The sequence below is a fragment of the Acomys russatus genome, chromosome 13 (assembly GCF_903995435.1).
Source record: "Acomys russatus chromosome 13, mAcoRus1.1, whole genome shotgun sequence".
NCBI lineage: Eukaryota > Metazoa > Chordata > Mammalia > Rodentia > Muridae > Acomys > Acomys russatus.
Genome location: NC_067149.1, coordinates 66234371 through 66260846, shown reverse-complemented (window position 1 = coordinate 66260846; position 26476 = coordinate 66234371). Strand labels below are relative to the sequence as shown.

The following is a 26476-nucleotide window of genomic DNA, read 5'->3' as shown; positions in this document are numbered from 1 at the left end:
GTCTTGACCACCCAGGCAATTGGATAGTGGGCTCCTGTTCTGGGCCTGGCACTACGTGTGTGTGATGTACATCATAAGAGCCTGGTTTTGTGTAGTGCTGATCACATTCTGACTACAACAGAAACTTGACCGCACACCTTAGAGTAAAAGCTGACCAGAAGGTTGTCATATTGTTTCTCTCCTTCCAAATGTGGTTTTCCTGTGAGGAGTAAACACCATGCTGTCATGTGTGTTTGGTACATGTTTCTCAGTACACAAGAGGAAATTCAATACAGGAACATAAACAGTGTTTAATTATTATTAAAAATATGACTGTTCAAACACAAATTTTTCTCACCCATTGTTGCTCAGCTCTGACATCTAGGTTGAGATCTCTGTGACTCTTGATCTTTCCCCTTGGGTCACAGAATAGTTGGTGGTGCCTACAATAAGACCATCCATCATCCAGAGGGTTGACAGGCTCAGGGAGGGTAGCGTTTTCTCTCTGCTAAGCCCACTCTCCATCCACACAGGCCTCCCTCTGCTAGCTAGCTTCCACGAGCATCCTGTTGGCTAGAAGTGGGTCTGTGAATTTAAAGAAGTTCCTGGCCAAGAGCAAGCACTGCTTTACCTTGGTCCTGAACCCTTTTCTGAAATGGAGAATCTCTCTCCTGAGATTAATGGACATTTGACACCAAAGGTGATCTTAGCAGAGTGAAAAGGAAGTGTCCAGGAGGTATTGGATGGGAAGAGGCAACTGTCAACCCAGACACACCATACGAACGCCATGGGAGCTCTCAGATAGTCTGGGCCGAGTTGCTGCTCATACTCATGGCCCTCCCTGCCCTTAGCTCTTCAGGTGCTCCACACCTGGCTCACCTGTGGCTCACAAACAGTTAATCACATCAAAGCATGAACCCAGCAGGAAATCACTGCTCAATGATTGGTCAGAATCCATGCTTCCATACCTTTTACTATAGACTTCTGCTTTTCTCCTGTAAAGTAAGGAAAGTAAGCATTTGTTTCTTAAGGTTGAAAATTTACTTACCACTCACAGCCTCCCCTGCCTGTACTAGCGACATCCATACTTGCTGGGAATTAGCCTATAGTTGCAAACAGCTGCTAGGAGAGTAACTCTGAAGCTCAAGAAAAATGATTGGTCACTTTCTATAGCGTGAGGTGAATATGATGGTCAGTAATGTGCTTATTTTAAATAACAATTCACTTGAGAGCGACGGATATCAAATTCATAAGAAGCCCTCCCTAGAAGACACGGGGTAATTGGCAAACAGGTTAATGTCATATGGTGGCACTCAGAATTCTCCCTCTCAGGGCTCCTTTTCTGCTGTTGCCAAGCCTTTTCTTTCCCTTTAAAGGAGTAACAAACCTGAAATGACAGTGACCAATGTTGACTTAATACAGAAGTTTAATAATGAAAAACAAAATGTGTGGCTTGAGAGCACCAGTTACATATGGCAATAAGTGCATCCGATGGCACCCCAGCGATAATTTTATACCTGTCATCCCTCATGGGTGCTTCGCCGGCCAGCTGATGGATGGGGTGTTAGTGCTTCAGAAACTAACACAGCGAATCTAGCAGAGTTATCTGACACAAGCTCTTTCCAGAGGCAGGGGAAAGGCCTGTGAGGACTCTGAGCTGGGGGCTTTCCTTTAAAACAGTGAGCGGGAAGGATTGCATGAGCATCTCCATTCAGTGGGAGATGCTAAGATGCTTCAATTAATAGTCTCTAGATGGCTGTTGTAAATATTGCTGTGAGCGAAAATGAATCATAGAGGCCAAATTAGAACCGCATTTCTCAATAGTCAGAGAATAGCTTTGCAAAGGAGGTAGGCATGGCTGCTAAGCCCATTGGAGGAGGAAAGTAGAGAAAACCTTCTGAGCCTCTAGTTTTAACTCAGGATTCTGAGTTTATTACTGAGAGAGAGAGAGAGAGAGAGAGAGAGAGAGAGAGAGAGAGAGAGAGAGAGAGAGGGCCTGATCTTTTAATCCTGTGCTTAGAATTTGCCAAAGAACCAATTAAAATAACAGCAGTAACATAAGCAATTAATATTTTTCTTGTATGAAAGTACATCCATGTATCTCTGCTACCTTATTCTTCAGATTTGTATTTAATGACTTAATGACTTTAATTAAAAGATACATAGAGTCTGAAGGTGAATATTCATTTTTTTTTTTTTTTCTGATGAGCGCCCTCGTCCTCTGTGAATGTGTACGGCATGGGGGACAGGGACATACCATCTGGGCATGTGACCGTTAGAGAGTCCAGATCAGCCTTCTATGTGTGTGGCACCATCTGAACCTCAGGTTCCCTTTGCTGTTGTTTTTTCCTTTAGAAAAACCTTCTGCTTCTCAGCATCTTAGCCAGAGAACCCTTCTTATGGGACAGGAATGGGGAGGAGACCCTTCAATGAATATTATCAGCGCAGAACAGCCAGGTTTCAAAAGAAACAGGACAAAAAAAAAAAAAAAAAAAAAAAAGCAAATTGGTGTTATGTCATCGCCCGTCCATCATCTTATGTGTCAGCCTTTCAATAACTGATCGACATCCTTGACAGGCTGGTGTCAGCCAGAGGGGCTGTTTGCCTCAGACAATCGAGTGCAGATCATCTTCCAGCCTTTTGTTCCAGACGGTTTTCTTCTTCTGCATCTTTTCATTTCTTTCTCCCTCTCCCTCTCCCTCTCTCTCTCCTTTCCGGGGGTATTTAATTGAAATACATGCCGAGTTTACAGACTGCAAAGATCAGAGCTGTTTCCTCCAGCAGTGGTAACTATGCATTAAACATTTTGATTTGTTTGAGTTTGAAGTTTGGTCCTTTTTTGCCATTTGCTTCATGGAGTTTGTGTATATTTACAGCCTCTGCATTTAATGGCCACATGCCTTATTTTCACAGATGGCCAGTGGAAGACTTTTTCTTTCTCTAGTGAAGCCGGCACTCAGTTTTGATACATTTGTCACTGTGCCACTACATGCAGCTAGCAAGTGCCCACGCTTGGTGGGGAGCAATTATGCTGGGAGTTTTAAAAGAGCTTTTTAAAGGTTTTTTTTTTTTTTTTTTTTTTTTCAGTAAACTTTTTATGGTTTAATTTCCAAGCCTAGAAAAGCTGTGCATGTTTTCAAACAGAGTCTTGTGTTCTTTACATCATTCTGCTTAGAGAGGTTAGGGCAGAGTGGCCCAATAAAAGAAGACTCCCAGGATGTGCCAAACTGGGTTTTCAGAGGGACTCTCACCCTGCCATCCTGGTGATTGAAACTGTCTTTTCATTTTAGGGGATGAGCAGATGCTAATAATAGCATTCCTGGCAACACTGTACAGACAACATTCTAGATATCACAAGAGTACATGAAATAATACATATATAAAAAGAATATATAGCAAAATAAAAATAGCATCTGTAACAAGGTGATGGGATTATAAATGTGCCTATGTAGATTCCCTGAGTTTTCTGGCTCTTGTTGCTGCCTCCACAGTGTTATCTTGTACAACCTGTCCATCCCCTCATCCTCCCAAAAATCACATTCTCCTTTAAGCCACCTTCACAGGAAAACATGGAAAAAACTAAACACTCATGCATGTAGTAGATTCATTCCCAATCGATCTTTTAAAAAGGATCCTGGCAACACGAAGCAGAGCTATCAAGAAAAAAAAAAAAATCCAAGCTTTAGCATTTATGCCCAAGATACCTTGAGATCTCTTCTTCCCTCTCTTGCAAATGAGATATCCTTGCTTACTTCCATGAGTCATGGAGCCAGTGATGGCGAACGGCTATTGATTTGTATTTTGTGCCTTCACATGTGCAGTGTTTCCATATACACTCTTTAAACAAAAGGGAGAGAAAAGCCTATCTCAGGAAACTGGAGAGACGGAGAGACTGAAATGGTGGAGCAGTTCCGGGGCCTCTGTCCTCTGGCACTGATTTTAATCTCTTTTATCCCAGTGGACTCCCAGGGATGTTAGGAAAGCAAAGCACCGGTTCCTTCACGCTCAGCTTGTGCCCTTTGGTGGGCATGTGTATGATACATACTCTAAATCATAAGGGACTTCATGTACTAAGTTGGCATCTCCCCAGTTCGCAGCCTCCCCAGACCCATCTCTCTTTCTCCTGGCTCCTCTCACATCTTAGCTCTTCCCTTCTCCCTACACCAGCGTCTCCTGTAGGGAGTGAGAGCTGTAAAACCAGCAAGAATAAACCCACTCTTACTTACAGTGCATCCCCAGCAGTTCTGATAAAATATGGAGGAAAGTTTTTGCTGTTCATTAAAATGATATTTTAAGTGTTTATTCCAATCTTTGTTTCCCTCTCCTACTAAAACTACCCTGTATAATTGAAAAGTGAACTATAACCACAGAGTGCGTGTTTCCATTTATCAGAGCCGGCGTTTCTGAACCAGCCCCATGACTCCATAGCATAGTCTAATTCAATTTATCCAGCTGAAGTAAGTTAAGTGCTGGCTACTCAGGTCACATTTATAAGAATACCGACAGCTTCATAGCTTTCGTTCCATGCAAAGAAAAAATTAAAGAGAAAACCCAGCTGTTTCCGCACTGACTGAGCAACACTTTGTTTATAAAACCGATTCTCATTGCACAGCATTATAATTCGATATGTGCACTTGTGCACCCCCAGTATGTACACACACACACACACACACGCACACACACACACACACACACGAAGTCTTACACACATTATGAGTTACATTATTTTTCTTTGTTGGCCGCCTGTATGTTTCCCACTAGCCCTGCTGGTTAGATGCTGTGAGCATCACAGGTGTGGCTGCAGTGGTGAGAAGAGCAACAGATCTCCTCTTAGGCATTAGCTGTCTCCTGACTGGCCGAGTACACAGATATTTGAAGTCTTGGGTCTCAGTATTTCCTCTCTTCCTCCTCCTCTTCCTCACATACACACCACAGGCTCCAACATGACAAGTGAGCAGTGTTGTGGTTTTGAGTGGCAGTGCTCCTATATAGCTTCTTTGTGAATCGTTTATTTTTGACATAATCCTCAGAGCGACTTTTCCGTGAGTGGCACACTCGGCTACCATGGCGCTTCCCTCTCTCCGGCAGTCGGCTTTTGTGTCAAAGAATAAATTAGTCCTGTTAGACTTGGATATCCAACTGTGTTTTTTATGAAGTGCCTAAGTCCATAAGTGCCCTCATAGAATAGATCTGAATAACCACTCTTTGTTTTGCTTGTAACCTATTCCTGGAATTTAAGACAATGATTATAAAACTTAGAAACTGCGTTTTCATCCAACATTTCCATCCATATGGAGTGCCTGCCTATAAGGCTGAAGTGTATTACCAAGTAGCTTTTGAGAAACTATGAGCAGTTAGAGAAAATGTACAAACATATACATTTGTTTAAAGGACCTTACATCAGCCATACAGAGTTAGGCCAGGTTGGTGGCAAAAGTATAGGCTTTTGGGATTCAAAGATGCAAAAACAGCGTGAGCCTGCCACATGACCCTGGATGCCTCCTTGGCATCTCCGATGTGCAGGTAGTCACAAGGCCAACATGCAAGCCCCTCTGCAGAGATGGAGCATCCCATAGAGTCACATTCAGGGGACATGGCTCCATCGGTTAGGTATCTCTTCGCTCTGCCTCTTTCACTTAATGACTGATGATCTTTGGTCCATGTTCTGAGGCCAAATCTCTGTGCATCACTGAGACATGTTTCAGTTCTCCTACAACAGGAAACCTCTTCAGGCAGCTCTCCTCCTCCTCCTCCTCCTCCTCCTCCTCCTCCTCCTCCTCCTCCGCCTCCTCCTCCTTCTTCTCTCTCTCTCTCTCTCTCTCTCTCTCTCTCTCTCTCTCTCTCTCTCTCTCTCTCTCTCTCTCTCTCTCTCTCTCTCTCTCGGATATCGATAGAATGATCCACGCCCAAGCTAGGTCCAAGCAATCACCATCCTTAGCCTCAGTTTCCCTCTATTCCAGTCCTTATATAAATATGATAAGGGCACCATTACACTTACCCTAGCACACACACTCTAGCTCCGTGATGTTGCTGTGTTGTCTACCCACAGCGGCGGGTTCTGAAAAATGCATCAAGTGTGTAGGCTGAATTCCCAAATGTTCACTGTTGATGAAAATCAGAGTTAGTTGTTTCACATAAGCTTTTAAGTACTCTTCACAACCCTTTTAAATATGTCTCGCGTTTTCCAGATAATTTTAAAATTATTTAACTGGGATTATCGGTTGTCTCCACAAGTTGTTTTACTGTCTTACAATTTTTATTGTTAAGCTGAACATACAAGCTACCATAGAAACTGTGGTTTTCCTCTGACTTTTCTATCGGCCTTCAGCCCCATGTCACTTCGTGAGGAATCGTGAGACTTCCCACTGGGATTCCTGTTGACCACATTACCAGGTGAAACTGGGCTCCTGGGTGTAGAGGTAATTACACGTCAAGACACTTGTCCTGAAGCTGGATACCAGATTTCAATCCAGGAGATCGCATGTACAACAAAATCAAAGCTGAATCTCAAGCTGAATTGGGAGGTTAGGGTGGGCTCAGTTAGCTGAGGCTGATGCTCCACCTGACTGAACCCGAGCACACACAGACACAGCTCTGACCTCCTGATTGGCAGGCCCATATACTTCACAGTTCTCTTATTTGCCAAGGGTTCCAGAGTCCATGATATCCAAAGTGTCTGTACATAACCTAACAAAGAGAGAAGCTGAAGAAATCGTTCACAAATTTTACAAAATCTATCTGTTGAAGTTGGAGGAAAGACTTCTGTTTTTTAGTGTGTATTGTGTGAGTGTGTGTGTGTGTTTATATGTAATTTATACATAATTTACATAAGGCCTTTTTTCCCATTTGTGCTGTTGGTTATTTTATAGAGCACAGAGCTATCTATAAGCAAGAGTGGAGCTGAGGGCTGAGGGGGTGGACACCCACATAGCTTCTTCATCTTCTATTCAGCAAATGAAAACATCCCCACCTTGATAAATCATGACACTATGAAGAATCATTTACTGTCTCTGGTGGGCTGTGACATTCACATAATTGGAGGGTTAAATTTCTCTTTTCCTTTTTGCTACTACTTTATTCCTGATGTCATGCGGACGGTAAGAGACCATTTAAAAAAAAGCAGGGGGAGTGTAGTCAGAGGGGTTTACCTGCTACCAAGTCAACATGTGACATTCACACTCGGCTCTGTCACTACTTGCATGTGTCTTTTATGAGTTGCATAGCTCTGTGAGCCACATCCCAGAGCTACCCATCATGGCAGGGAATTGCCTAGTTCACTCCTGATGTGTGTGTGCCTGGGGGGAAGCAATGCTCATGGTGGCCCGTATGAGTCCCAGTCTCAGAGAGGGATAGGGGACTTCTCTCTCTCCATGCACCGTTTAACTTAAGACCAGAGAACTAAAGAAGAGACTCTACCTTCACTCAGGTATAGCTCCGGCTCTTCTTCTGCTTTGGTCCCCACCATGAAAGATCAACAAAGATGGCCACTCTGTCCTTTGTGCTTCCTGTGAAATTTCAGTTGTGTGTAATTTGGTGTAATAGTAATGGAAGAAAACCTTTGATTTTTGGCTAAGTACAGACATATAAATGACCTCATTCCTAAGTATGAAAAGGGAAAGATTATATATTTATACATATATATAAACAGGGAAGGAGAGAATTCAGTCATTTTTAAAAGTATTCAAATCTTAATTTCATCTTATTTGTTTCCTGTCTTTAGCATAGGAAACTGATGTTTATAAGCATTCCTGTGATCTTGCATGTTGTCACTGTCTTTTTTTTTTTTTTTTTTTTTTTTTTTTTTTTTTTTTTTTTGCTTACTTTCCCCCACAGATTTCTTTTTAATATTCAAAATGTAAGTTTCTTAAATGTTTTCAAGCCAATAAGAATCTGTGTCACATTTAAATCCCATTTTGAAGTCAGGGTTATGAGACAAAGATCCCTTCAGTGACTTATCTAACGATTTTCTCATCTTCAATCTGTCCCTTTCACTGTCGCTGTCACCTTTTGCCAGTCCAACAGAAAGCATAGGTGTGTTTTGGCTTCCTTGTTGGGTGCCAACACTATCTGCTGTCATATGCAAGGAACTCAATGCTCTTTTCCCTTATGCTAGTTAAAGAAAAGGCTACAGAGCCAAAGGCCAGCTGCCACTGCATAAGGAGAACACAGAGGTTCTAAGAGCTTTAAAAATTATTCACGTCAGCCCCTGAGGCCATCTGGGCTAGAGGGATGGCTTTCTTAGGCCTTTGGTTTTCTGAGAGCCAGGACTACTTTGTGGTTCCACTGGCCCAGTACCCACTGTATTTACCAGGCTGTCCTTGGCCTTGCAGAGTCCCCTCCCCATCCCCACCACCTCCCAGGTGCCAGGCTGTCCTTGGCCTTGCAGAGTCCTTCCCACCCCCTCCCCCGGCCATGCATTTCCTCCTCTTCAGGCTAGACTTTGTTCAGGGCAGCATGGGACCAGAAGACGACTCACAGACTCTTGAACTGGCTTGACATTTCTCCTTAGTCTTAGCAAACCTTCAGGCTTATTTGAGACCTGATTAGGCAAATAGGACTTTGTTTCCAAAACAGATCTAGGTGCTGTCCAATTGCTCATTTTTAATCAAGAGGGATGTATATAGGTCATTTTGTTTGGCTCATGCTTGCACCAAGTTCTGTTTTGACCACTTCATTGGAACTGTTTCCATCTACTCTGCGACAACCCCAGGAGGAAAGTCCTTTGTGAGCGTTTTTTAAAGTGTGTCTCCGCTGCTGCTCTTCCCACTGCAGGGGGATAGGGAAGGTTCGGATCCCCCTTCTGAATAATATTAAGACCCCTAGAAAGCCTGGGTACCCTGCATTTGTGCTTCAGAAAATGCTCAAAAAATTGAGGCATGTCATGGCAAATTCTAGAAATTAATCTGATCCCAGTAGAAAAAAGTTTATGAAGCTGGTTGGAAATCATGATCTTTGTCCATCACCATTTCCTTGTTTTCCAAACTTCAGTGTGCGTGATTTCTAGCATCTTCCCACCTACCTCTGTGCTACCTGGTCAGTGTGTCAGTGTGTGTTAATACTAGCATCTTCCCACCTACCTCTGTGCTACCTGGTCAGTGTGTCAGTGTGTGTTAATACTAGCATCTTCCCACCTACCTCTGTGCTACCTGGTCAGTGTGTCAGTGTGTGTTAATACTAGCATCTTCCCACCTGCCTCTGGGCTACCTGGTCAGTGTGTCAGTGTGTGTGATTTCTAGCATCTTCCCACCTACCTCTGTGCTACCTGGTCAGTGTGTCAGTGTGTGTTAATACTAGCATCTTCCCACCCACCTCTCTGCTACCTGGTCAGTGTGTCTTGTCTTGGTTTGTTCAGACAAGAGACAGGGCCTTAGTCTACCTCTGAATACGTTCCCTCCCGCCCTCCCACTGTGTGCCCCCAGAACCCCAGGCCTGTGCCACCCCACCCTGTTCCCACGAGCTACATTTACTTCCTTATTCTATTGAAGCTGATTCCATTTAGGCAAGATTTAATTCGAGGATTGAGCATGCCCCTATTCTTATTCCAGGCAGTATTTGAAAATATGAATCGAGGATTATGCAAAAGGAAATATTTTTAAAAGGTATAATCTCAAGTGACTGGATCTTAATGGTTCTCAGCCTTCCTTGTGCTGAGAGGCCTTTTAATACAGTTTCTCATGCTGTGGTGACCCCTAACCATATATTATTTTTGTTACTGCTTGATAACGGAATTTTGCTACTGTTAAGAATCTCTATGTAAACATCTGTTTTTTCCCCCATGATCTTAGACAACCATGGTGAAAGGGTCCGTGGACCCCCAAAAGGGTTGCGACTCACAGGCTGAGAACGACTGCTTTAGAGGGCGTTGGTGGGGATATGGGAAATTGAAAGACACCAGTGCCTATGACATTTAACTGACTCTCCTCTGAACCTAACTCCTTTAGTGATGAAAACTATTTTAGATGCAGCTATTCTACTGACTTACAATGTTCTCTCCATTTATCCTGGATAAATGCATATCTGCCTGGACTCCTGAGGAATGTGTGTAAAATTTAATGGTGGTATTAGATTCCATGTGGAATTATAGAGACGTTGCTTTCCCAATTGGGTTTGTCTTCAATGTTTGACCACACACTCTCTGGTCCCTCTAATTACATCTTCCTTTTCCTCGTCACATGTCTAGGAATCACGATACAAAGAGGGACAGTGTGCACCCTACCACGCTGCTTTCCTCTTTCTCTTGCTGAGAACTTGTTGGCCAGTGTAAGGGGCTCCACTCTGGGAAGGGTAATTGCGTTGTCTCAAGATACCCCGTGCAGGAGAGGCAGCTGGGTGGCTATAACGTACCTAACACACACAACATAAAAACTGACCGCGCTTCCCTCTTCATTTGGTAGGAAGGTCATCTACAGAAGTGGGCTCAGTGACTTAGAATTCTTTTTCTAATATGATTGCCTCTGTTTTTGCTATTTTTCTCTTGAAAAACTTTCCATCCAAATGGAACACTATTTAGACATTATACAGTTTTATTTCCCTGCAGACTGTTAAATCCAAGTTTGAAAGGTATTCTGTGTACAGAGTCCATCTTCCAAAACAAGGGCACGTATGTTTTCCCTGACCAGGGCATTCTCAAATGTTGTTGATGGAGGCCAGTGCGTGCGTGCGTGTGTACAACTGTCTTTTAATGGCTACATTTATTATGGCAATAGTTTGTAAAGCTAGTGTCTGTGGCACTCCTGTGTTCTGATGAGTGCGAACAGAAGACTCTCTCAGACCAAAAAAGAGAGAGAGAAAGAAAGAAAGAAAGAAAGAAAGAAAGAAAGAAAGAAAGAAAGAAAGAAAAGATAAGAAAAATGAAAGAAAAGAAACCCAGAGGTTACAAAGCAAGGAAAAATACCAACCACAAACCCAAAACAAACTGGGTCAGAGTCTACTTACTTGTGCTTTACTACTGTGAGATTCTGTGGGAGTGACTGTAAACTGGGTCCTCTCGGGTGCTGATAGACAACTGAAGTTTTTCCCATCAAGTCAGATACAGACTTTGATGAATAGAGTACAGAGTTCCAAGGCCACAGACTCAAGAGAAATTTTAATCTAGTTCTTACAATTGTACTATTGTCAAAGGTTTGCCAAGATAAAGCCTGCACTGTATTAAGGGTTTCAATGCCCCATTAGTTCTTTGTGACTACGTTTGCTGGGCTCCTTCCCCTGGAATACAATGATCCTCAATAGCTGTTTATGTTCTGTGAACATTTTACTGTGGGTAGCGGTTCTGCAATGAATGTGATCCACCAGTGTTGTTCGTGACACTCTCTCTCCAACAATCTGGCAAACTGTCAAGAGACTGGAGCAAAGGCTGCAGAAGCCAATGGCTGCCTTTCTCGAAGCTGTCTTGGAATCACATCATCAAAAGAGCATGGCTGGAAAACTTGAGGGGAGCCTCTCCTTGCATGCTTTTTTTTTTTTTTTTTTTTTTTTCCTGTTCTCAAAGTCAACTGGTTTCTTAGTTTGGAAGCAATTTAATATATCTTGTGTGGGTGAGATTAAGCATTATGCTTTTCTTGGACATCATTTAGTTTTTAACACCATGTTCTTCACAAATGTAAGCCACACACTGCATGCTTTTAAATGACTCGATGACTTTGAGATTTAATTTATGTCTATTTGTATCTCAAATAACTTGCCAACTCAGTATTTTGGCTGAACAATCCAAATCAAATTGTGGTTCAAGCAACAGGCACTTCCATTGGATGTATGAAGCCTTGACAAGCAATTAGTGGTGAATATTTAAGTGGCTTCATTACCCTTGTGTGATGCAGATGGCATCTGGGAAAGGGACAACCCGGGGACACTCCTTTGAGTTCTGCTTCTGTGGGTTGATTACCTGACTACTGGAAAACTTTGTCAAAGCCTTACACACTAACCCTACACCTCCACTGTCTGTGTAAAGATGAAACAGGCTTTCCAAATAGGTTGCTACTGGGAAATCTCTATGTGCACTTGGTGACCAGGGAAGTTTGTCTCCCAGGATCCCAGCTTAGCTCCTTTAGGTATGCAAAACCCAAATGCCAAGACTTTACAGGGGTTTGAAAGGGTCAAAGTTCCTTCAAACACCCTGCTGATTATTTTCCTTAATTGCCTTAGTGTGCTGTGTTGAACATGCAAAGGTGAATAAAACAATGTCCCACGTCTCCTAGAAGCCGATTTTATTATATATGGCCCAAGGGGAGAAATGTCTTTGAATAATTATAGGTCCAAGATTCTCATTTTAAATTTTTTTTTTTTTTTTTTAATTTTAAGGAGAAAACAACACTGGAGAGTCTGACTCAGCAGTTGGCAGTTAAACAGAATGAAGAAGGAAAATTTAGCCATGGAATGATGGATTTCAATATGAGTGGAGACTCCGACGGTTTGTGATGCTTACTTGTTCATAATCCAGGGTGGAGTGGGAGGGTATATTTAGAGGTGCTAAAAACAGCAAAAAGAACAGGCAGAAAGGTCACTGCCCACTTGACCGTCAGAATGCAGCTCACTGGGCAGTCCCCATGTGCCAAGCTCTCCTCACCCTGAAAGCACCTGTCAGTGCACTGCAGACAAAGAGGTCAACCCTGGCAGTGTGGAATCACTTCTCCACCATCAGGGTGCTGTAAGTGCCAGAGGCAGGACTTAGATCTAAGATGACATTTCAAAGCGAATATCCTTACCCAGCAGCCACCTTGCCTCTCCTCCTCATGTCCTGTGTGCCAAACTTTGTAAAACTACATATCTATCAGCTCATTTTCCAGCTGGTATTATCAGCTAACCACTCAGTTCCTAGCACACGGCGTGGACATTTTTCTTGCATTTTGGAGCCTTTCTACTACGCTATCGACACACTGGAAGGCACCAACTGTAGCCCAATGTCTAGACCAAATCTAAGCAGCACTCCATCTGGGCAACTCCACACAGCCCTCCTATAGCTCAGCTCCTGTCACTTCAAACACCACAGCCAGCAGCCAGGGTGATAGCCAATTTAGCAAGGAGGGCATAATAAGAAACTGTGGTTTCTCTTGTACAGGACCCCGACTGGGTTCTCTTTCCAGTACCAGGCAACATGCATTTTAGGATTTTAGGGGCCCAGCCTTGCTGTAGGCCTGGAGAAGACAGAATCTCAGCAAACCACTGAGACACACACTGCAGAAGAGAGGGGTCCCTGTGACTCCTCAGTACACATCTCTGGTCATCAAGGCTCTCACTAGACTAGAGCTAGCCAGGCTTGAATATCTAATTTCTTTATGGTCCTGTTGAAATTGAGCTTGTTCAATTGGAGAGCCAGAAAACACACACAACACAACACAGCAACAAACAGACAACTCGCAGCCATCGCCTTCTGTTCCTTGCTACGGTACCAGGAAGTATAAACCTGGCCCACGTACATACAAAGAGCCTATTTAGAGTTGATGGAGTCCCATACTGTTGCTCTTGTGGCTTATGTTGCTGTAAGGTGTAAGAACCGGAAACAGCAGATGTGCCACGATCATTCCCTAGTTACAAACACATTTCAGAAAGATGTTGTTTTGCATTAGCACTGCTGTTTGTCAATCGAGAGGCAATTACCGGTCGTAACACATTTCATCAATTTTAAGTTATGCTCGCATGACAAAATACATTCTGGCAATACGCATTACAGCAGCAAGGCTGGCGTTGCCATTGTCTGACTCAGCGGTGCTCAGACACAAAGTAGCTTCTGGTGTACACTGAGCAAGGAGCATGTGAAGAGTGAGGAACCAGGAACCATGCAATGTACTAGAGAGGTGCTGAGCTATGGATCTATGGACCGTGCTTCGGGAGAGATGCTAGTAGTTGTCATTGTTGTTAATTTGCCAATTGTCTAGAGGCGATCCTGACCGCTTACTGATTCTTCAAATTAAGAATACAGATGACTAGAAGGGAATTCAAAAGGAAAATATATGATTTTGTTGGTGGCACAAGCACTAGACACCCACGGGATCTGTTTCATGTTTTGTTTTGTTTTTGTTTTTTTTATAACGACAGCACTGAAGACTCAGCTGCCGTGTTTTCTGGCTTCCCTTGTTCTCACTGCCTAAACTCGAGCATCTCTGCTTCTAGGCTGTGGGTTACTCTGCCAGAGATGCTTTATGAAGTCACATGAGGCCAGATAAGGCAGTGTGCAGCTTCCTGAAGCTCAGTGGGATCAGCAGTCACCCTTGACATCCAAAATACAACCATCAGTTGGTCTCTTCTCATAACACATTAAGAGAAAAACATTCAGTGAAAGATTTGCTTTTTTAAGAACCAATAGTAATGTATTCATTAATTGGTCCTTTCTCTGACAACTACCCAGTGACTTTTATGGGCAGGGTACACTGTTGTTACATACATTGACACAAGATTGAAAGGAAACACTAACAACATGAAAGGGAGATACTTATACTGTGTTCTCAGAGACAAACAATAACAACAACAAAAAATGAGGTGCGAATACTCCCAGTTCACTCCTTGTGCTGCCCGCCTCTTCCTGCCACACCCTGAGTTTGTCAGATTCTTTACCTCTGTAATATTTCTCAGGGACTGGCCTACTCATAGACTAAGCCCATAGAGTCCATACAATACGTGCCTCCTTTCTCTGGACCCTTGAAAGTAAATGCTGAAACTGTCCACAGTCCTTGGAAAGCACAAGAAGAAATGAGAACTGGGTTAAAAATACAAACATTTGCTGCCACAGGCTTATCACAGACACTTCATAAGCAAGCATCTGCCTTAGGAACTGCGAGTACCATTATCAGAAGTACTTTTTGTTTTCAGATATTTTAATAGACTAAGAAAACAGCCATCAGGGAAGAGCCCTGCCAAAGTCTCAACACTATTGACATAAGTAGTGTGTTCCCTGTTTCTAGGAAGTGCCGGAGTTTCAGAGTCAAGAATTTACAGGGAATCCAGGGGACGTGGCAGCAACGAGCCCCACATAAAGCGTCCAATGAATGCCTTCATGGTGTGGGCGAAAGATGAACGGAGGAAAATCCTTCAGGCCTTTCCTGACATGCACAACTCCAACATCAGCAAGATCCTGGGTAAGGAGAGTGTGGGGGCCTGAGGGAGTGCCGGGGAGACATCCTGTGCTGTCTTCTGCTTTCAGAGGAAGACATGGCTGTGGAAGGCAAGCTGCTCCTCTGCTGCTCTCTTCCGCTTTGTCAAAATATTAGCACTGAAGGCCCCTTGTACAAAAAAGCACCCCCTATTCAATGAGACATGTGCCTGATTTGTAAGCCCCCCTCCCCAAGAAGTGACACACCCATTATCGTGAAATCCTCTCTGCTTTGACATGGCACAATCATCTTTAGTTATGACAGAAGTCATGTTGCTTTCACATGAGCCATTCACACTTGGTAATGGCCTTCATCTCTCTCCTCTCTCCTCTCTCTCTCCTCTCTCCCTCTCCTCTCTCTCCTCCCTCTCCCTCTCCTCTCTCTCCTCCCTCTCCTTTCTCCTCTCTCTCTCCTCCCTCTCTCTCTCTCTCTCTTTTTCTCATCTTCCTTTGCAGAGGCATCAGAGTTTTGTTTAGTATGCATGGTGTGCTTGGGAAAGGAGAAAACTTCTGATCTAGAAGACCCTTTTCTTTGTCTCCCTATAGACTAAAGGTGCTTTTGGTGACTCATCAGAACATGGCACAGCTTTGAGTTTAACTGAGAGGGTGTTATACCTACCACCACAGCTCCCAGTGTGCCAGAGGACAAGATGCATATCGACCCCAAAGCACAGATACTTGAGCACACAGAAAAGATGGGGAGAGAGGGAGGTCACTGAATAGAGACTCACTGTGAACTGATTTAAGACAAGGACCAGAGAGAGCGAAACAGAAATGAAGTCTTGTCTCCATTTGTTTGTTTGTTTGTTTTTATTAATTTATTCATATTACATCTCGATTGTTAGCCCTTCCCCTGTTTCCTCCCATTCTTCCCTCCCATTTCTCCCCTTCTCCCCTCCCCTATGTCTGTGACTGAGGGAGACCTCCTCCCCCTATATATGCTCTCAGAATATCAAGTCTCTTCTTGGTAACTAGCTATCCTTCCTCTGAGTGCCACCAGGTCTCCCCATCCAGGTGACATGGTCAGAAAAGGGGCACCAGAGTTCGTGTGAGAGTCAGATCTCACTCTCCACTCAACGGTGGAGAGAATCATGTTCGTCGGCTAGGTCTTGGTAGGGGTTCGAAGCTTACTGCCTATATTCTCCTTGGCTGGTGCCTTAGTTTGAGGAGGACCCCAGGATCCAGATCTGCCTGTCATAAAGTTCTTCTTGTAGGTTTCCAGGACCCTGTGGGTCCTAACTATTTCCTCTTTCTTCCATGCTACTCTTGCCTAAAGTCTCAATCGGATATCCTCTCCTCTGACCCACACCTCATCTTTCTCACCAAGTGGTATGATGTGTTAGAACAACAAGGGATATTTTACATCGGCCCTTCTCCAAGAATAAGAGTTAGGAAAGAAAGCACCTAGCGCCATCAGAAAAAAATGAAGCCTTGAAAAATAAGTAACAACCTACACATAAAACACTTCTTAAGCTTTATTAAAATTGAATGGTGCTCTTGGAATTACATGTCTATAAGTAGCAATACATTCTTTTGTATTTATAATCCCAGATCAGATCCTCAACAAAGACAGTAGATGCCACCCAGGTCATAAGGTGTTGTAATGTGATCAGACCACATAAAAACACATGCACTTAAGTGTGTTTTAGTATTTTCTTCTAAAATAGTTTCCAGATAAATATATGCATCTTGTCTGAAAAATTAGAACAAATGGCACTGAGCTGCAGAAATAATAGGATTTCAATAGGATTTCCACTTTTGAACACACAAATTTGTTCACAGTAAAATGCTGGGAGTAATAAGAGTGAGGTAAATATCTCTAATAAAATTAAAGAGATACTCCTGCCTCTGCCTCCCAAATGCCAGTGTGGCTCTATTTCTGGCTGTATCCCCCCAAATTTAGAACATGCCACCCCTGCTTCAAGTGGAACCACTTGATAAGCAAGCTTGGTGCTAAATCCCCACTGGTTAAAACTTTATTCTATGTAGAAGAGCAGAAGGCATGGAGAAGCTCTGTGGCAGTGGAGGGGGGCTGAGCAGCTCAGGACTCCTGCAGGCACAGGGTATCCAAAGCCTTGATCTGCTCTCCATAGGCAATCATACACACACACACACACACACACACACACACTATTAAATATCTTTAAAAGTTTTTTAAAAAGACAATATTGCTCTAGGCAATGCAACAAAAACTTTACGGTGCATCAATAACTGGGTAAGAAGACCCCTTTCTGACTTAAGGTGAGACTCACCATATGATCTCTGCCATTACAGTATACACGTAAGATGGCTCCAGCCCAAGCCTTTCTCATACAGCCATATTAATTAAACATACAGCAGTTTTAGTCACCCGGAAATGAAACACTGAGGTTTGGGGGGGTTGGCCCACAATATTTAGTTATAGCTTTAAATAAATGTAAAATCTTCAAATAGTCACAAGATGGTTCTGAATGGCCTATTTTATACAAAAGTACAAAGAAGGCTTGATGTTTTTCTCTTTACCGATTGTTTTGGATAACAGCCTCCGACAGCATGCTGCTAATTCATTCTGCTTAAAACAGGCGCTTGAGCTGGGTTGACATTTTACGTAGTCTCTGGGGATCCTGGTTGACATTTTAAAGGGCTTCTAAGCATTTTATAATACCCTAAAATCTGGTTTTAATAAGCCATTCTGCTGAAATTGTTAACATAAGGAATCACCTTTTACTGTTTGGCGCGAGATCAGGGACTGGGGACATCTTTTTCTGATTAGATATACAGTAGTCGGAGTAAAATGTGCAAATTCATTACATGCCCCATGGAGATGACATTGCTGCTCAGCTCGCACTCTCCTCTCAGAACCAGTCAAAAAGAAAAAAAGGGGAAAGCTTCTTATTTTCTCATACTTTGAGCATCAAATATTTTTCCTTGCAATGTTCTCTTTGGTTATCACACGGGACTCCCAAGAGTCTCTTCATTTTCTTTACAAACAACCCACCCTTTGAAAGCAGCAAGCCACTTCCCCATTGTACGTGGCTGTGGGCACAAAGCAAACCAAGTAACTGTTTTCATCTGCTTGCGGGGAGGGCGCACTCCCACTGGGCCTTTGCCACCATCCTCACGAGTACAGTTATGGGATCCACAGTGAGCTGCTGTGGTAGCTGGGCAGCCACTGAGGCCAAAGCCAACTTGCCATTGGCTGTCCTCACCCACGGGAATTATTAAAGATATAAGCTGGACTTGCCTCCAAACTGAGATGCGCAGTCCTAAGGTAGAGTTGGACCTCTGCATCTAGTTGGTACTTTTGGGTCTTAATTCATAACCATGAACGACTAAGTGTGTAATCTGAGTAGTGGGAGTGTATGTGCCTGTAATCCCAGCATGTTCAAGGTTATAAAGCAGGAAGACCAGCCAGCCGGAGCTGCTTGAGAGAGCACAGCTCTAAAATAAAAAAGGTATTTGTATTTGCAATTGTTATATGGCCCTATTTTTTAGACTATAGCTTAAAACTGGGTGCTCTTAGGGGAAATATACTGTCAGGAGGTAAAGTAGGGACTTTTAACTTTTTTTTTTTTTTTTTTTTTTTTTTTTTTTTGGTTTTTCGAGACAGGGTCTCTCTGTGTAGCCTTGGCCATCCTGGACTCACTTTGTAAACCAGGCTGGCCTCGAACTCACAGCGATCCGCCTGCCTCTGCCTCCCGAGTGCTGGGATTAAAGGCGTGCGCCACCACGGGAGTTTTAACTCTTAACCTACCAACCCAGCATTATGCACATGATAGGAAATATAAAAAGTGACCAAGGCAGGTCACTTCTGAGAATAAGCATTTCCTTTATTTTATTTTCCTTTATTTATTTTTGATACAGGGTTTCTCTGTAACCTCGGCTGGCCCAGACTCACTTTGTAGAGCAGGCTGTCCTAGATCTCGCAGGATTCTGCTTCCTTCTTTCTCCCTGAGTGCTGGGATTAAAGGCATTTGCCACTATGCCCAGATAAGCATTTCCTTTCTTTACAAAACAAATATTTTAGAAGGAATTTGGGAAGAATCTTCAAAACTTTGTAAGTTAACTGAATTTCCTTATTTCTGTATTCAGTTTTGAGATAAGACAGTAGGTTTTACTCTCAGTCAGTGGTCCTCAACCTTCCTAATGCTGCGACCCTTTCACACAGTTCATGTTGTGGTGAGCCCCTCCGCCACCATAAAATTATTTTGTTGCTACTGTTCTGAATCATAATATAAATGCATGATATGTGACCCCTGTGGGGTCGTGACCTACAGGTTGAGAACCACTGCTCTAGAGTGTACCCTGAGGTGGAGTTTGGGGCTGTACTTAGAATAAAATGGCCTGGTCAACCAACCATGCCTCTCAAACAGAAGTGTTAGAGCAAAGTACAAGCACCTCTGCTCTCTGAACTCCAACCCAAGCTCTGTTTGGAATAAATGAAACTATACAAGATGTCTAGATTGGCAGGGGCAATCTGTCTAAACTACTTCTGACAGACTTGCTGGTGTTCTCACAGGAAAGGCGGGCTTCCCTAGCCATGCCATGCCGTGATGCAGCATGTGTAAAACCATCCACACTGACGCTGCCTCTGCATCCCTAGGGTAGAGTGCTCAGCAGAGTACTCCTCCGCCAGAGCTGTAGGGTTATGGCTTCTCCTAAGATCTTCCCTAGGTGATGCCTGAAGGCAGGGGATGGCCATATGCTTCACTAATTCCTCCCTTTCTGTTGCCATAAAAACACACATGAGATAGTGTGACTTTTCAAGAAACTTGGGGTGATGGCCGTCTTACTCTAAGAGTTCAGAGTACAGAGTACAGAGGATTGAGTGGCAGGAACAGTGGGGGCCTTTTCTTTCCCTTTCCCTACTTCCTCCCTCCCATCCACCTTCTCTACCTGCAGACCTGCTAGTATCCCACAGAAGTGTCCACCCCTGATTACACCTGCTCTTCACCACCTCAGAGCGGCTTACCTTTGAAGCACCACAGTCAGATTGACTTTCTCTTCTTGGTCACATCACACAATAATGATAGAGCTCCAGACTGAATCTGGCCACAGGGATGGGGCCACATACCATTTGCAGCTGTAGGCAGCTCCTGGGCTAGGATTTGCCCAGCTGACTCAGTTTCCAGCAAAGCACACCTGACCTGCAATGACATCTCAAAGTCTGGCTTTGGGACTAGAGCAACCCCAATACCTATATTCTTATTTTGCATGGGCAGAACCAAGGCACCCAACCATACATTATCTAAACTGAGAATTAGCACAGGCCATGTTTCTCTTCTTTCTTTCTTCCTTCCTTTCTTTTCTTTTTCTTTTTTTAAATTTTTTAAATTTTTTATTTTTTTTTTATTTTCAAGACAAAGTTTCTCTGTTTAACCTGGCTGTACTGAACTCAGTCTGTAGACGAGGCTGGCCTCGAACTCAAAGAGATCCGCCTGCCTCTGCCTCCTTGAGTACTGGGATTATATGTGTACACCATTGCACTTGGCTAACAGGCTATTTCAGTGATATTTTCAACTTGTTTTCTTTTTCCTCTAAATCCAAGTTAGAGTCAAAGCAAAATGGTAAAAAAAAAAAAAAAAAAAAAAAAGTAAATGTCACTAATGGAGATTACCATGAGACAAGACATGTGTCCTCTTAAAAGGGGGTCATTAAAATGAAAGCCTTGCCCAATATTCATTGATGCTACTGGTAGTGTCTGCTGGATCACAGTAGGTGCACACATGGGTCAGGAGAATGGGCATTGATCTCATGCATGTGAAAGTCAATTCTCTCATGTATGAAAACAGCTACAGTGTTGCCTATCTCCAAAGACTCTGGAGCCTGACAGTAGCAAGATGGCATAATGTTCCTTTTTAAAATAGTGTAGCTTATTCTGTGAGCCTAGGGGTGCCCCTAGTGGAGGTCAGAAGACAACTTGTGGGGGTCAGTTCTCTTTGTCCACCATGTGAGTCAGGCCTGGCTGCCAGCACCTTCACCTGATGAACTGTCACAGGACCCAAGATGAGCCAGTGTTCTCTGCACAGTTCCCACACAGGACAAACCCCCAATCTTACACCCCGTGACCATAAACAGCCATTTAGAGTGGATTGTAAACCACAGTGTTTTCTACGGATGTGGATTCTGAAACCATGTGATGTCTGAACTTTTGTGATAAGCAATGTGCCCTCACATACTACTCACATACAAAGACTCAGTAACTCACAGCTTCGCAACATGCGATGAACTCACATGGAGCTTCTGGCAATTTAACTACATCATATAAAATTCTTAAGCATTTCAGTGCATAATAAGCAAGTTTCGCTAAACTGTTCATTCAAGTCAAAAATAATGCGCTGCCCAGCGCTCCTGTCTTTGGGTGCATAATTTCCTTGCAGACACCTCTGCTCTTGTGAAATCTCGCCTTTCAAGTTGATCTTGCTAATCAGAAACATGTTTATATAGTTCTGGATTTTGTCCAACATTTTTTTTTCCGACTTCTTTCTTGTTCTCCATGGCATCTCTTTTTTTAGGATTCTTAGAAACACTGTAAATTGGCATCCTAACCTCCTCCTCTCCACAGGATCTCGCTGGAAAGCTATGACCAACCTAGAGAAACAGCCATACTATGAGGAGCAGGCCCGCCTCAGCAAACAACACCTAGAAAAGTACCCGGACTACAAGTACAAGCCCAGGCCAAAGCGCACCTGCCTGGTGGACGGCAAGAAACTGCGCATCGGCGAGTACAAGGCCATCATGCGAAACCGGAGGCAGGAAATGCGACAGTACTTCAACGTTGGGTATGAGAGCTACCTTCCAACCCTGTACTGCACAGCGCCACCTCCCTGGCATCCAGGAGAGAGTGCCCCCTTGGCTACATGTGTTTCTGTGTTTATAGGGGGATCCACGGCAAGCTGCTTGCTCTCCTATTAGTTTTGTCCCAACTTAGTTGAAAGCAGTTTCTCTTCAGTAGCAAATGCAGTCTTTATGAACTTAGAGGTATGACTGGTTCTTAGCAATTCTTTTCCTGCTGGTGGTTCATGACTCCAAAGTTTCACTACTCGCAGATTAGCCAAGATAGGACAACCTAACAGGGGTTTCAAATGAGTCAATATTTTCTGATTATTGCGAAATTGCTGAGCTAAACGCGTATGAGTGCATGCGTGCACACGCACACACACACACGCGTGCACGTGTTCACACGCCCAGACCTAGCACACCACACACACGTACACATCTTCCGTGTGTACATCTCATACAGTAGAGGTTTCATTTAGGACACACAAGCTCAACGTCAGGAGGGCTCCATCCTCTACATAAAGCCCTGCCCCAGGGATGCTTTCCTCTGCTTCCCACAGCGAGGCCATGCACAGTGATGCTCTATGCTGCTGCCTACACTGGCACTGCAGAATTCTCAAGATACACAGGAGTGAGGCCACTCATACTTGAAACAGTAAGGTCCGAGAACTTAGGCTAGCAAACCCCACACTGAACAGTCAGAAGGAGGCTTAACAATCAAAGAAAGGTGATGACACCTGCTGTGCATCCTCCCCTCCCTTGAAAGAGCCACCATGCTCTGTATGAGGTTCTGGGAGGTCACTGGAACACATGGTAAACCTACAAATAAATAAATAAAAAGGAAAACCCAGATGGAGGCCTGTGAATCCCATCCCAATGGGATCAGCTTAATCAATCAGAGTAAATCTGAGACTAGGGAGTTCCCAGGTTAAAGGTTTTAAAGAGTCTCAAGTGTGAAACTGGAGGTTGCTTCTGGGGCAGCCCTGCCTCTTATCCCCCAAAGGGCTAATGCCATTTTTCATAGCAGTTAAATAACACAATAGCTTTACCTTCTCATGTTTAGGGGATCATAACATTATTTTGAAAGTTCTAAATAGTTTAGAGATTTTCTAGTTTACTTGAATTGTTTTTAGGCTTCACTGTAGGAAAAAAACAAGCGAAAACTCCTTCCACCTTCATTGTGGAGGCAAAGTGAGCCATGAGTCAAGCTCTTGGGTAATTTTGCTTAATCTTTCTGTGCCAGATAGTTTTCCTAATAACAATAAAGTAGGGTTATTTTAATTATCAAGTGACAATGCTAGATGTCAGGCATTAGAATCCACAAAGGATGTCAGTTAAGCACGCTGGGTAAGTGGGTGAATGCTGGTTCGAGTCAGATGGCGCTGAGCCAGAGTGAAGCTGTGACCTCCTGTGTACACTCACCATCTCTCTCTGTGACAGGCAACAAGCACAGATCCCCATCGCGACTGCCGGTGTTGTGTACCCTGGCGCCATCACCATGGCAGGGATGCCATCCCCTCACCTGCCCTCAGAGCACTCGAGCGTGTCCAGCAGCCCGGAGCCTGGGATGCCCGTGATTCAGAGCACTTATGGTGTGAAGGGGGAGGAGCCTCACATCAAAGAGGAAATGCAGGCCGAGGACATCAACGGAGAGACGTACGATGACTACGACGAGGAAGAGGATGACCCTGACGTGGATTATGGGAGTGACAGCGAAAACCACATCGCAGGACAAGCCAACTGATAAGGGCCAACAGACTGCGCTGAGCCGGGGACTTAAAGAAGCCCTCGTGGGCTCATCCTTACCAGTGGCCAAGCACATTAACTTTCTCATACACTGACTGTTATTTTAACTGTTAAGTCTTAAAATAGCTGGGACATCAGCTGACAAATAGACCTCAGCCTCAAAAGGCTTGGAAAGGAAAAATTACAAGCAAACAACACCAACAAGAGATTGAAATAAGCTATGGGTAAAACAACGCCAGTACTCAGCTGCTATACCCAGCACTGAAGTCTCACCCGTCAACTTTTTTTTTTTTTTTAAATAAACTTTATGGCTGTTTGTTCTATAACTAGAAACCCTCACTCAGGTACACAGTGCCGACAAGTGGCTTGTGAATGTGTTTTGTTGTTTTGTGCTACAGTTTTTAAAAAGAAATAAGTTTTGTTTCTGTTTTGTTCTGTTTGGGGGGGGGTGGGTTCTGGGCTTTGCTTTTACTTTCCTTTTCTCTTCTTTTTGAATGTTATGTTGCACCTGACAAAAAGAGGGAAGATGGGTGTATTTTCCCTCTGCCCTCTCTAACTCTCTGCTTTAAAGATGGAGGCCTGTGTGTGAGGGTCGGGGAGAGAGGAAAAAAAGAGCCTGGTTTTTTGCCTTCCCTGCATCTACACAACAGTCAGCAATCGTTTTCCTTGGAGACCTCTAACCCTTGCACACGACACTACATCTTTGAGCAAGTGCCAAATTCATACTGAAGCGATCACCAACTTCATTTTGTACCCTCCTTTTCTCCTGTTCCTTAAGTTAGGACAGTGTTAAACCTTAGGCAGTCCTTGGAAAGAGCTGACACACCAGCAACTGGTGAGATTGATTTTTTTTTTTTTTTCTTAATGGAAATTGTAGGTGCCGTTCTCAGGTGAAATGAGAGAGAGAGAGAGAGAGAGAGAGACATAGAAATTTAGAGAAAAAAAGTATTTTCTGATCTTGAATTTCTGTGTGTGTGTGTGTGTGTGTGTGTGTGTGTGTGTGTGTGTGTGTGTTTATGGTACATTAGATACATTCCTATTAGGGAATAATGTTGGGCCATTGTGAGCAAAACCCATGTGTGGGAATAGAATTCCACCCCTCCTAAGTGAGTGGTCTAGAAGCAACCGTGGCCTTGACTTTGCACCTCTAGTGACAACAGAACTAAGCATAGAGCTCAGAAATTCTATTTTTCAATTTCTAGTACACTGGGGGGACCCGGTGGCCCTGTGTCATGGAGATGTGTGCAGCAAATGTGGAAGCTACCAGCCCAAAGCTTCCTAAGGTCCCTTCTCCCTGGACTATTTGCTTATCCTAATGCTTGCTACTTTGTGTGTGTGTGTGTGTGTGTGTGTGTGTGTGTGTGTGTTTTTCCTGTTGAAACTTTAAGTAAAACAATCATTATTTGAATATATTTGGCCATTTTTCAGAAATACAGACTTAACTTATGTCTCCAACATCTAACCTTTCCTCATGAGGAAACAGAACTGGTGATTTTATAAGAGTTTTTATCTCTCCATGCAGTGAGGTCGGAGACTGTTTGCATTTCTCAAGTGTGGGCTGTGTATTTGATGCCCTAAGATTTGGTTAAAATTCACCGCCGGACCACAAAATGGAGCCTTCGCTGAACACAGAGACCCTTACCAGCATATGGTCCTTCACTGTAATTTGAATCTGCTAAAAGGTCAATTGCTGGTGCCCACAGAGTACAGGCTCAGGGCAACAGCCAATTGTGACGGGACTGCTGGTTCTGATCACCAACCGAAAGGCCAGGACAGTGGTAGGGGCCTGTACAAACAAACACAGAGTTACTTCAGGTCACTCACCATTGTTTGTGTTTAAATATTAGACAGTGAACACTGCAGCCAATTGCCTAGATGTGTTGGGGTTAGGGTATCCCATCCCATTCTCATGTTGCCCTGCCAAACACTGCCCTCAAGTTTGATTTTCACACATGAATAAGCAAAAAAAAGAAAAGAAGAAGAAGAAGGAAAAGAAAACTCCTTTTTGTTTTTCTCTCTCTCAGAAGCCTTGCTCTGGGGTTTTGCTTGGAGGAGCTGATCATACCTGCATGTCAGAGGTTTGGTTCTGTTTTCTGTTCGTGGGTTTTTTTGTTTTTTGTTTTTTTATGACTGTATTTTCATTTGAGTTGCCTCTTTTTGATAGCGTTGTAAAATTACGATAAAATAATAATAATAATAATAATAGTAATAATAATAATAACAGTCAGCTGTTCCCAGATTAGTAAATTATGTATAATTTATTTTATTTCTCCCTTTCTATTTTATTCTGCTCTGATTTGGAAGTGGTTAGGTATTTAAAACTAATTTCTATTTCCAGCTCATATATATACATACACACGTATGTGTAAGTGTATACACCCATACTCACCCACACACTTGCTTCTCCATCCATAACTTCTTCTGTGTTAACAGTTTTGGCCCCAGTAGCATCAATTCTGGTATTTAATATGAAGGGGTGAATTAGTAGGAGGGTCGTGTTCAATCCTAATTAACTTATGCTCTTTTCTCTCAGTTTAGTTATTTAATTACCAATTATCTAGAGCCAATTTTTTTGTTTTTGTTTGTTTTGTTTTGAAGCACTCTGAATAAAAAAAAATAGACACTTGTTTTTATACCGTTCTAATGTACAATGTGAAAACAGATTTATAAAAAAAAAAAAATATGTTTCTCTGTGTCTGTTAACAAATTTCTCCACTCACGTGTGCTGGGTTCCTGTCTCACAGCACATTCTAGACAAGCTTGGTTTTGATTTCCTGACCTTGGACAACAAGAATACTTTGTTTTAGCTCCAGGTAGATGCTACTGAAAGGCATCCATGGCCAAACCCACCCCAGCCAACACAGAAGTGGATCTGGGCACTCTCTCTTTGGTTTGTGTTTTGTTATTTGA

The 26476-nt window shown here is 43.3% G+C and overlaps 1 protein-coding gene across 12 annotated transcripts in view; it reads left to right on the top strand.

The window, feature by feature from the left end:
- Sox5 (SRY-box transcription factor 5) overlaps window positions 1-23859 on the top strand; it is a 775369-nt gene extending 751510 nt beyond the window's left edge. For all 12 annotated transcript variants that reach the window (XM_051155573.1, XM_051155574.1, XM_051155579.1 and 9 more), the window contains 4 exons: window positions 12277-12385; window positions 14874-15047; window positions 21606-21822; window positions 23261-23859. In XM_051155573.1, the coding sequence (XP_051011530.1) occupies window positions 12277-12385; window positions 14874-15047; window positions 21606-21822; window positions 23261-23564 (804 nt within the window). In that variant the 3' untranslated portion in view covers window positions 23565-23859. The remainder of the gene's footprint in view (window positions 1-12276; window positions 12386-14873; window positions 15048-21605; window positions 21823-23260) is intronic.
- The last annotated feature ends 2617 nt before the right edge of the window (window positions 23860-26476 follow it).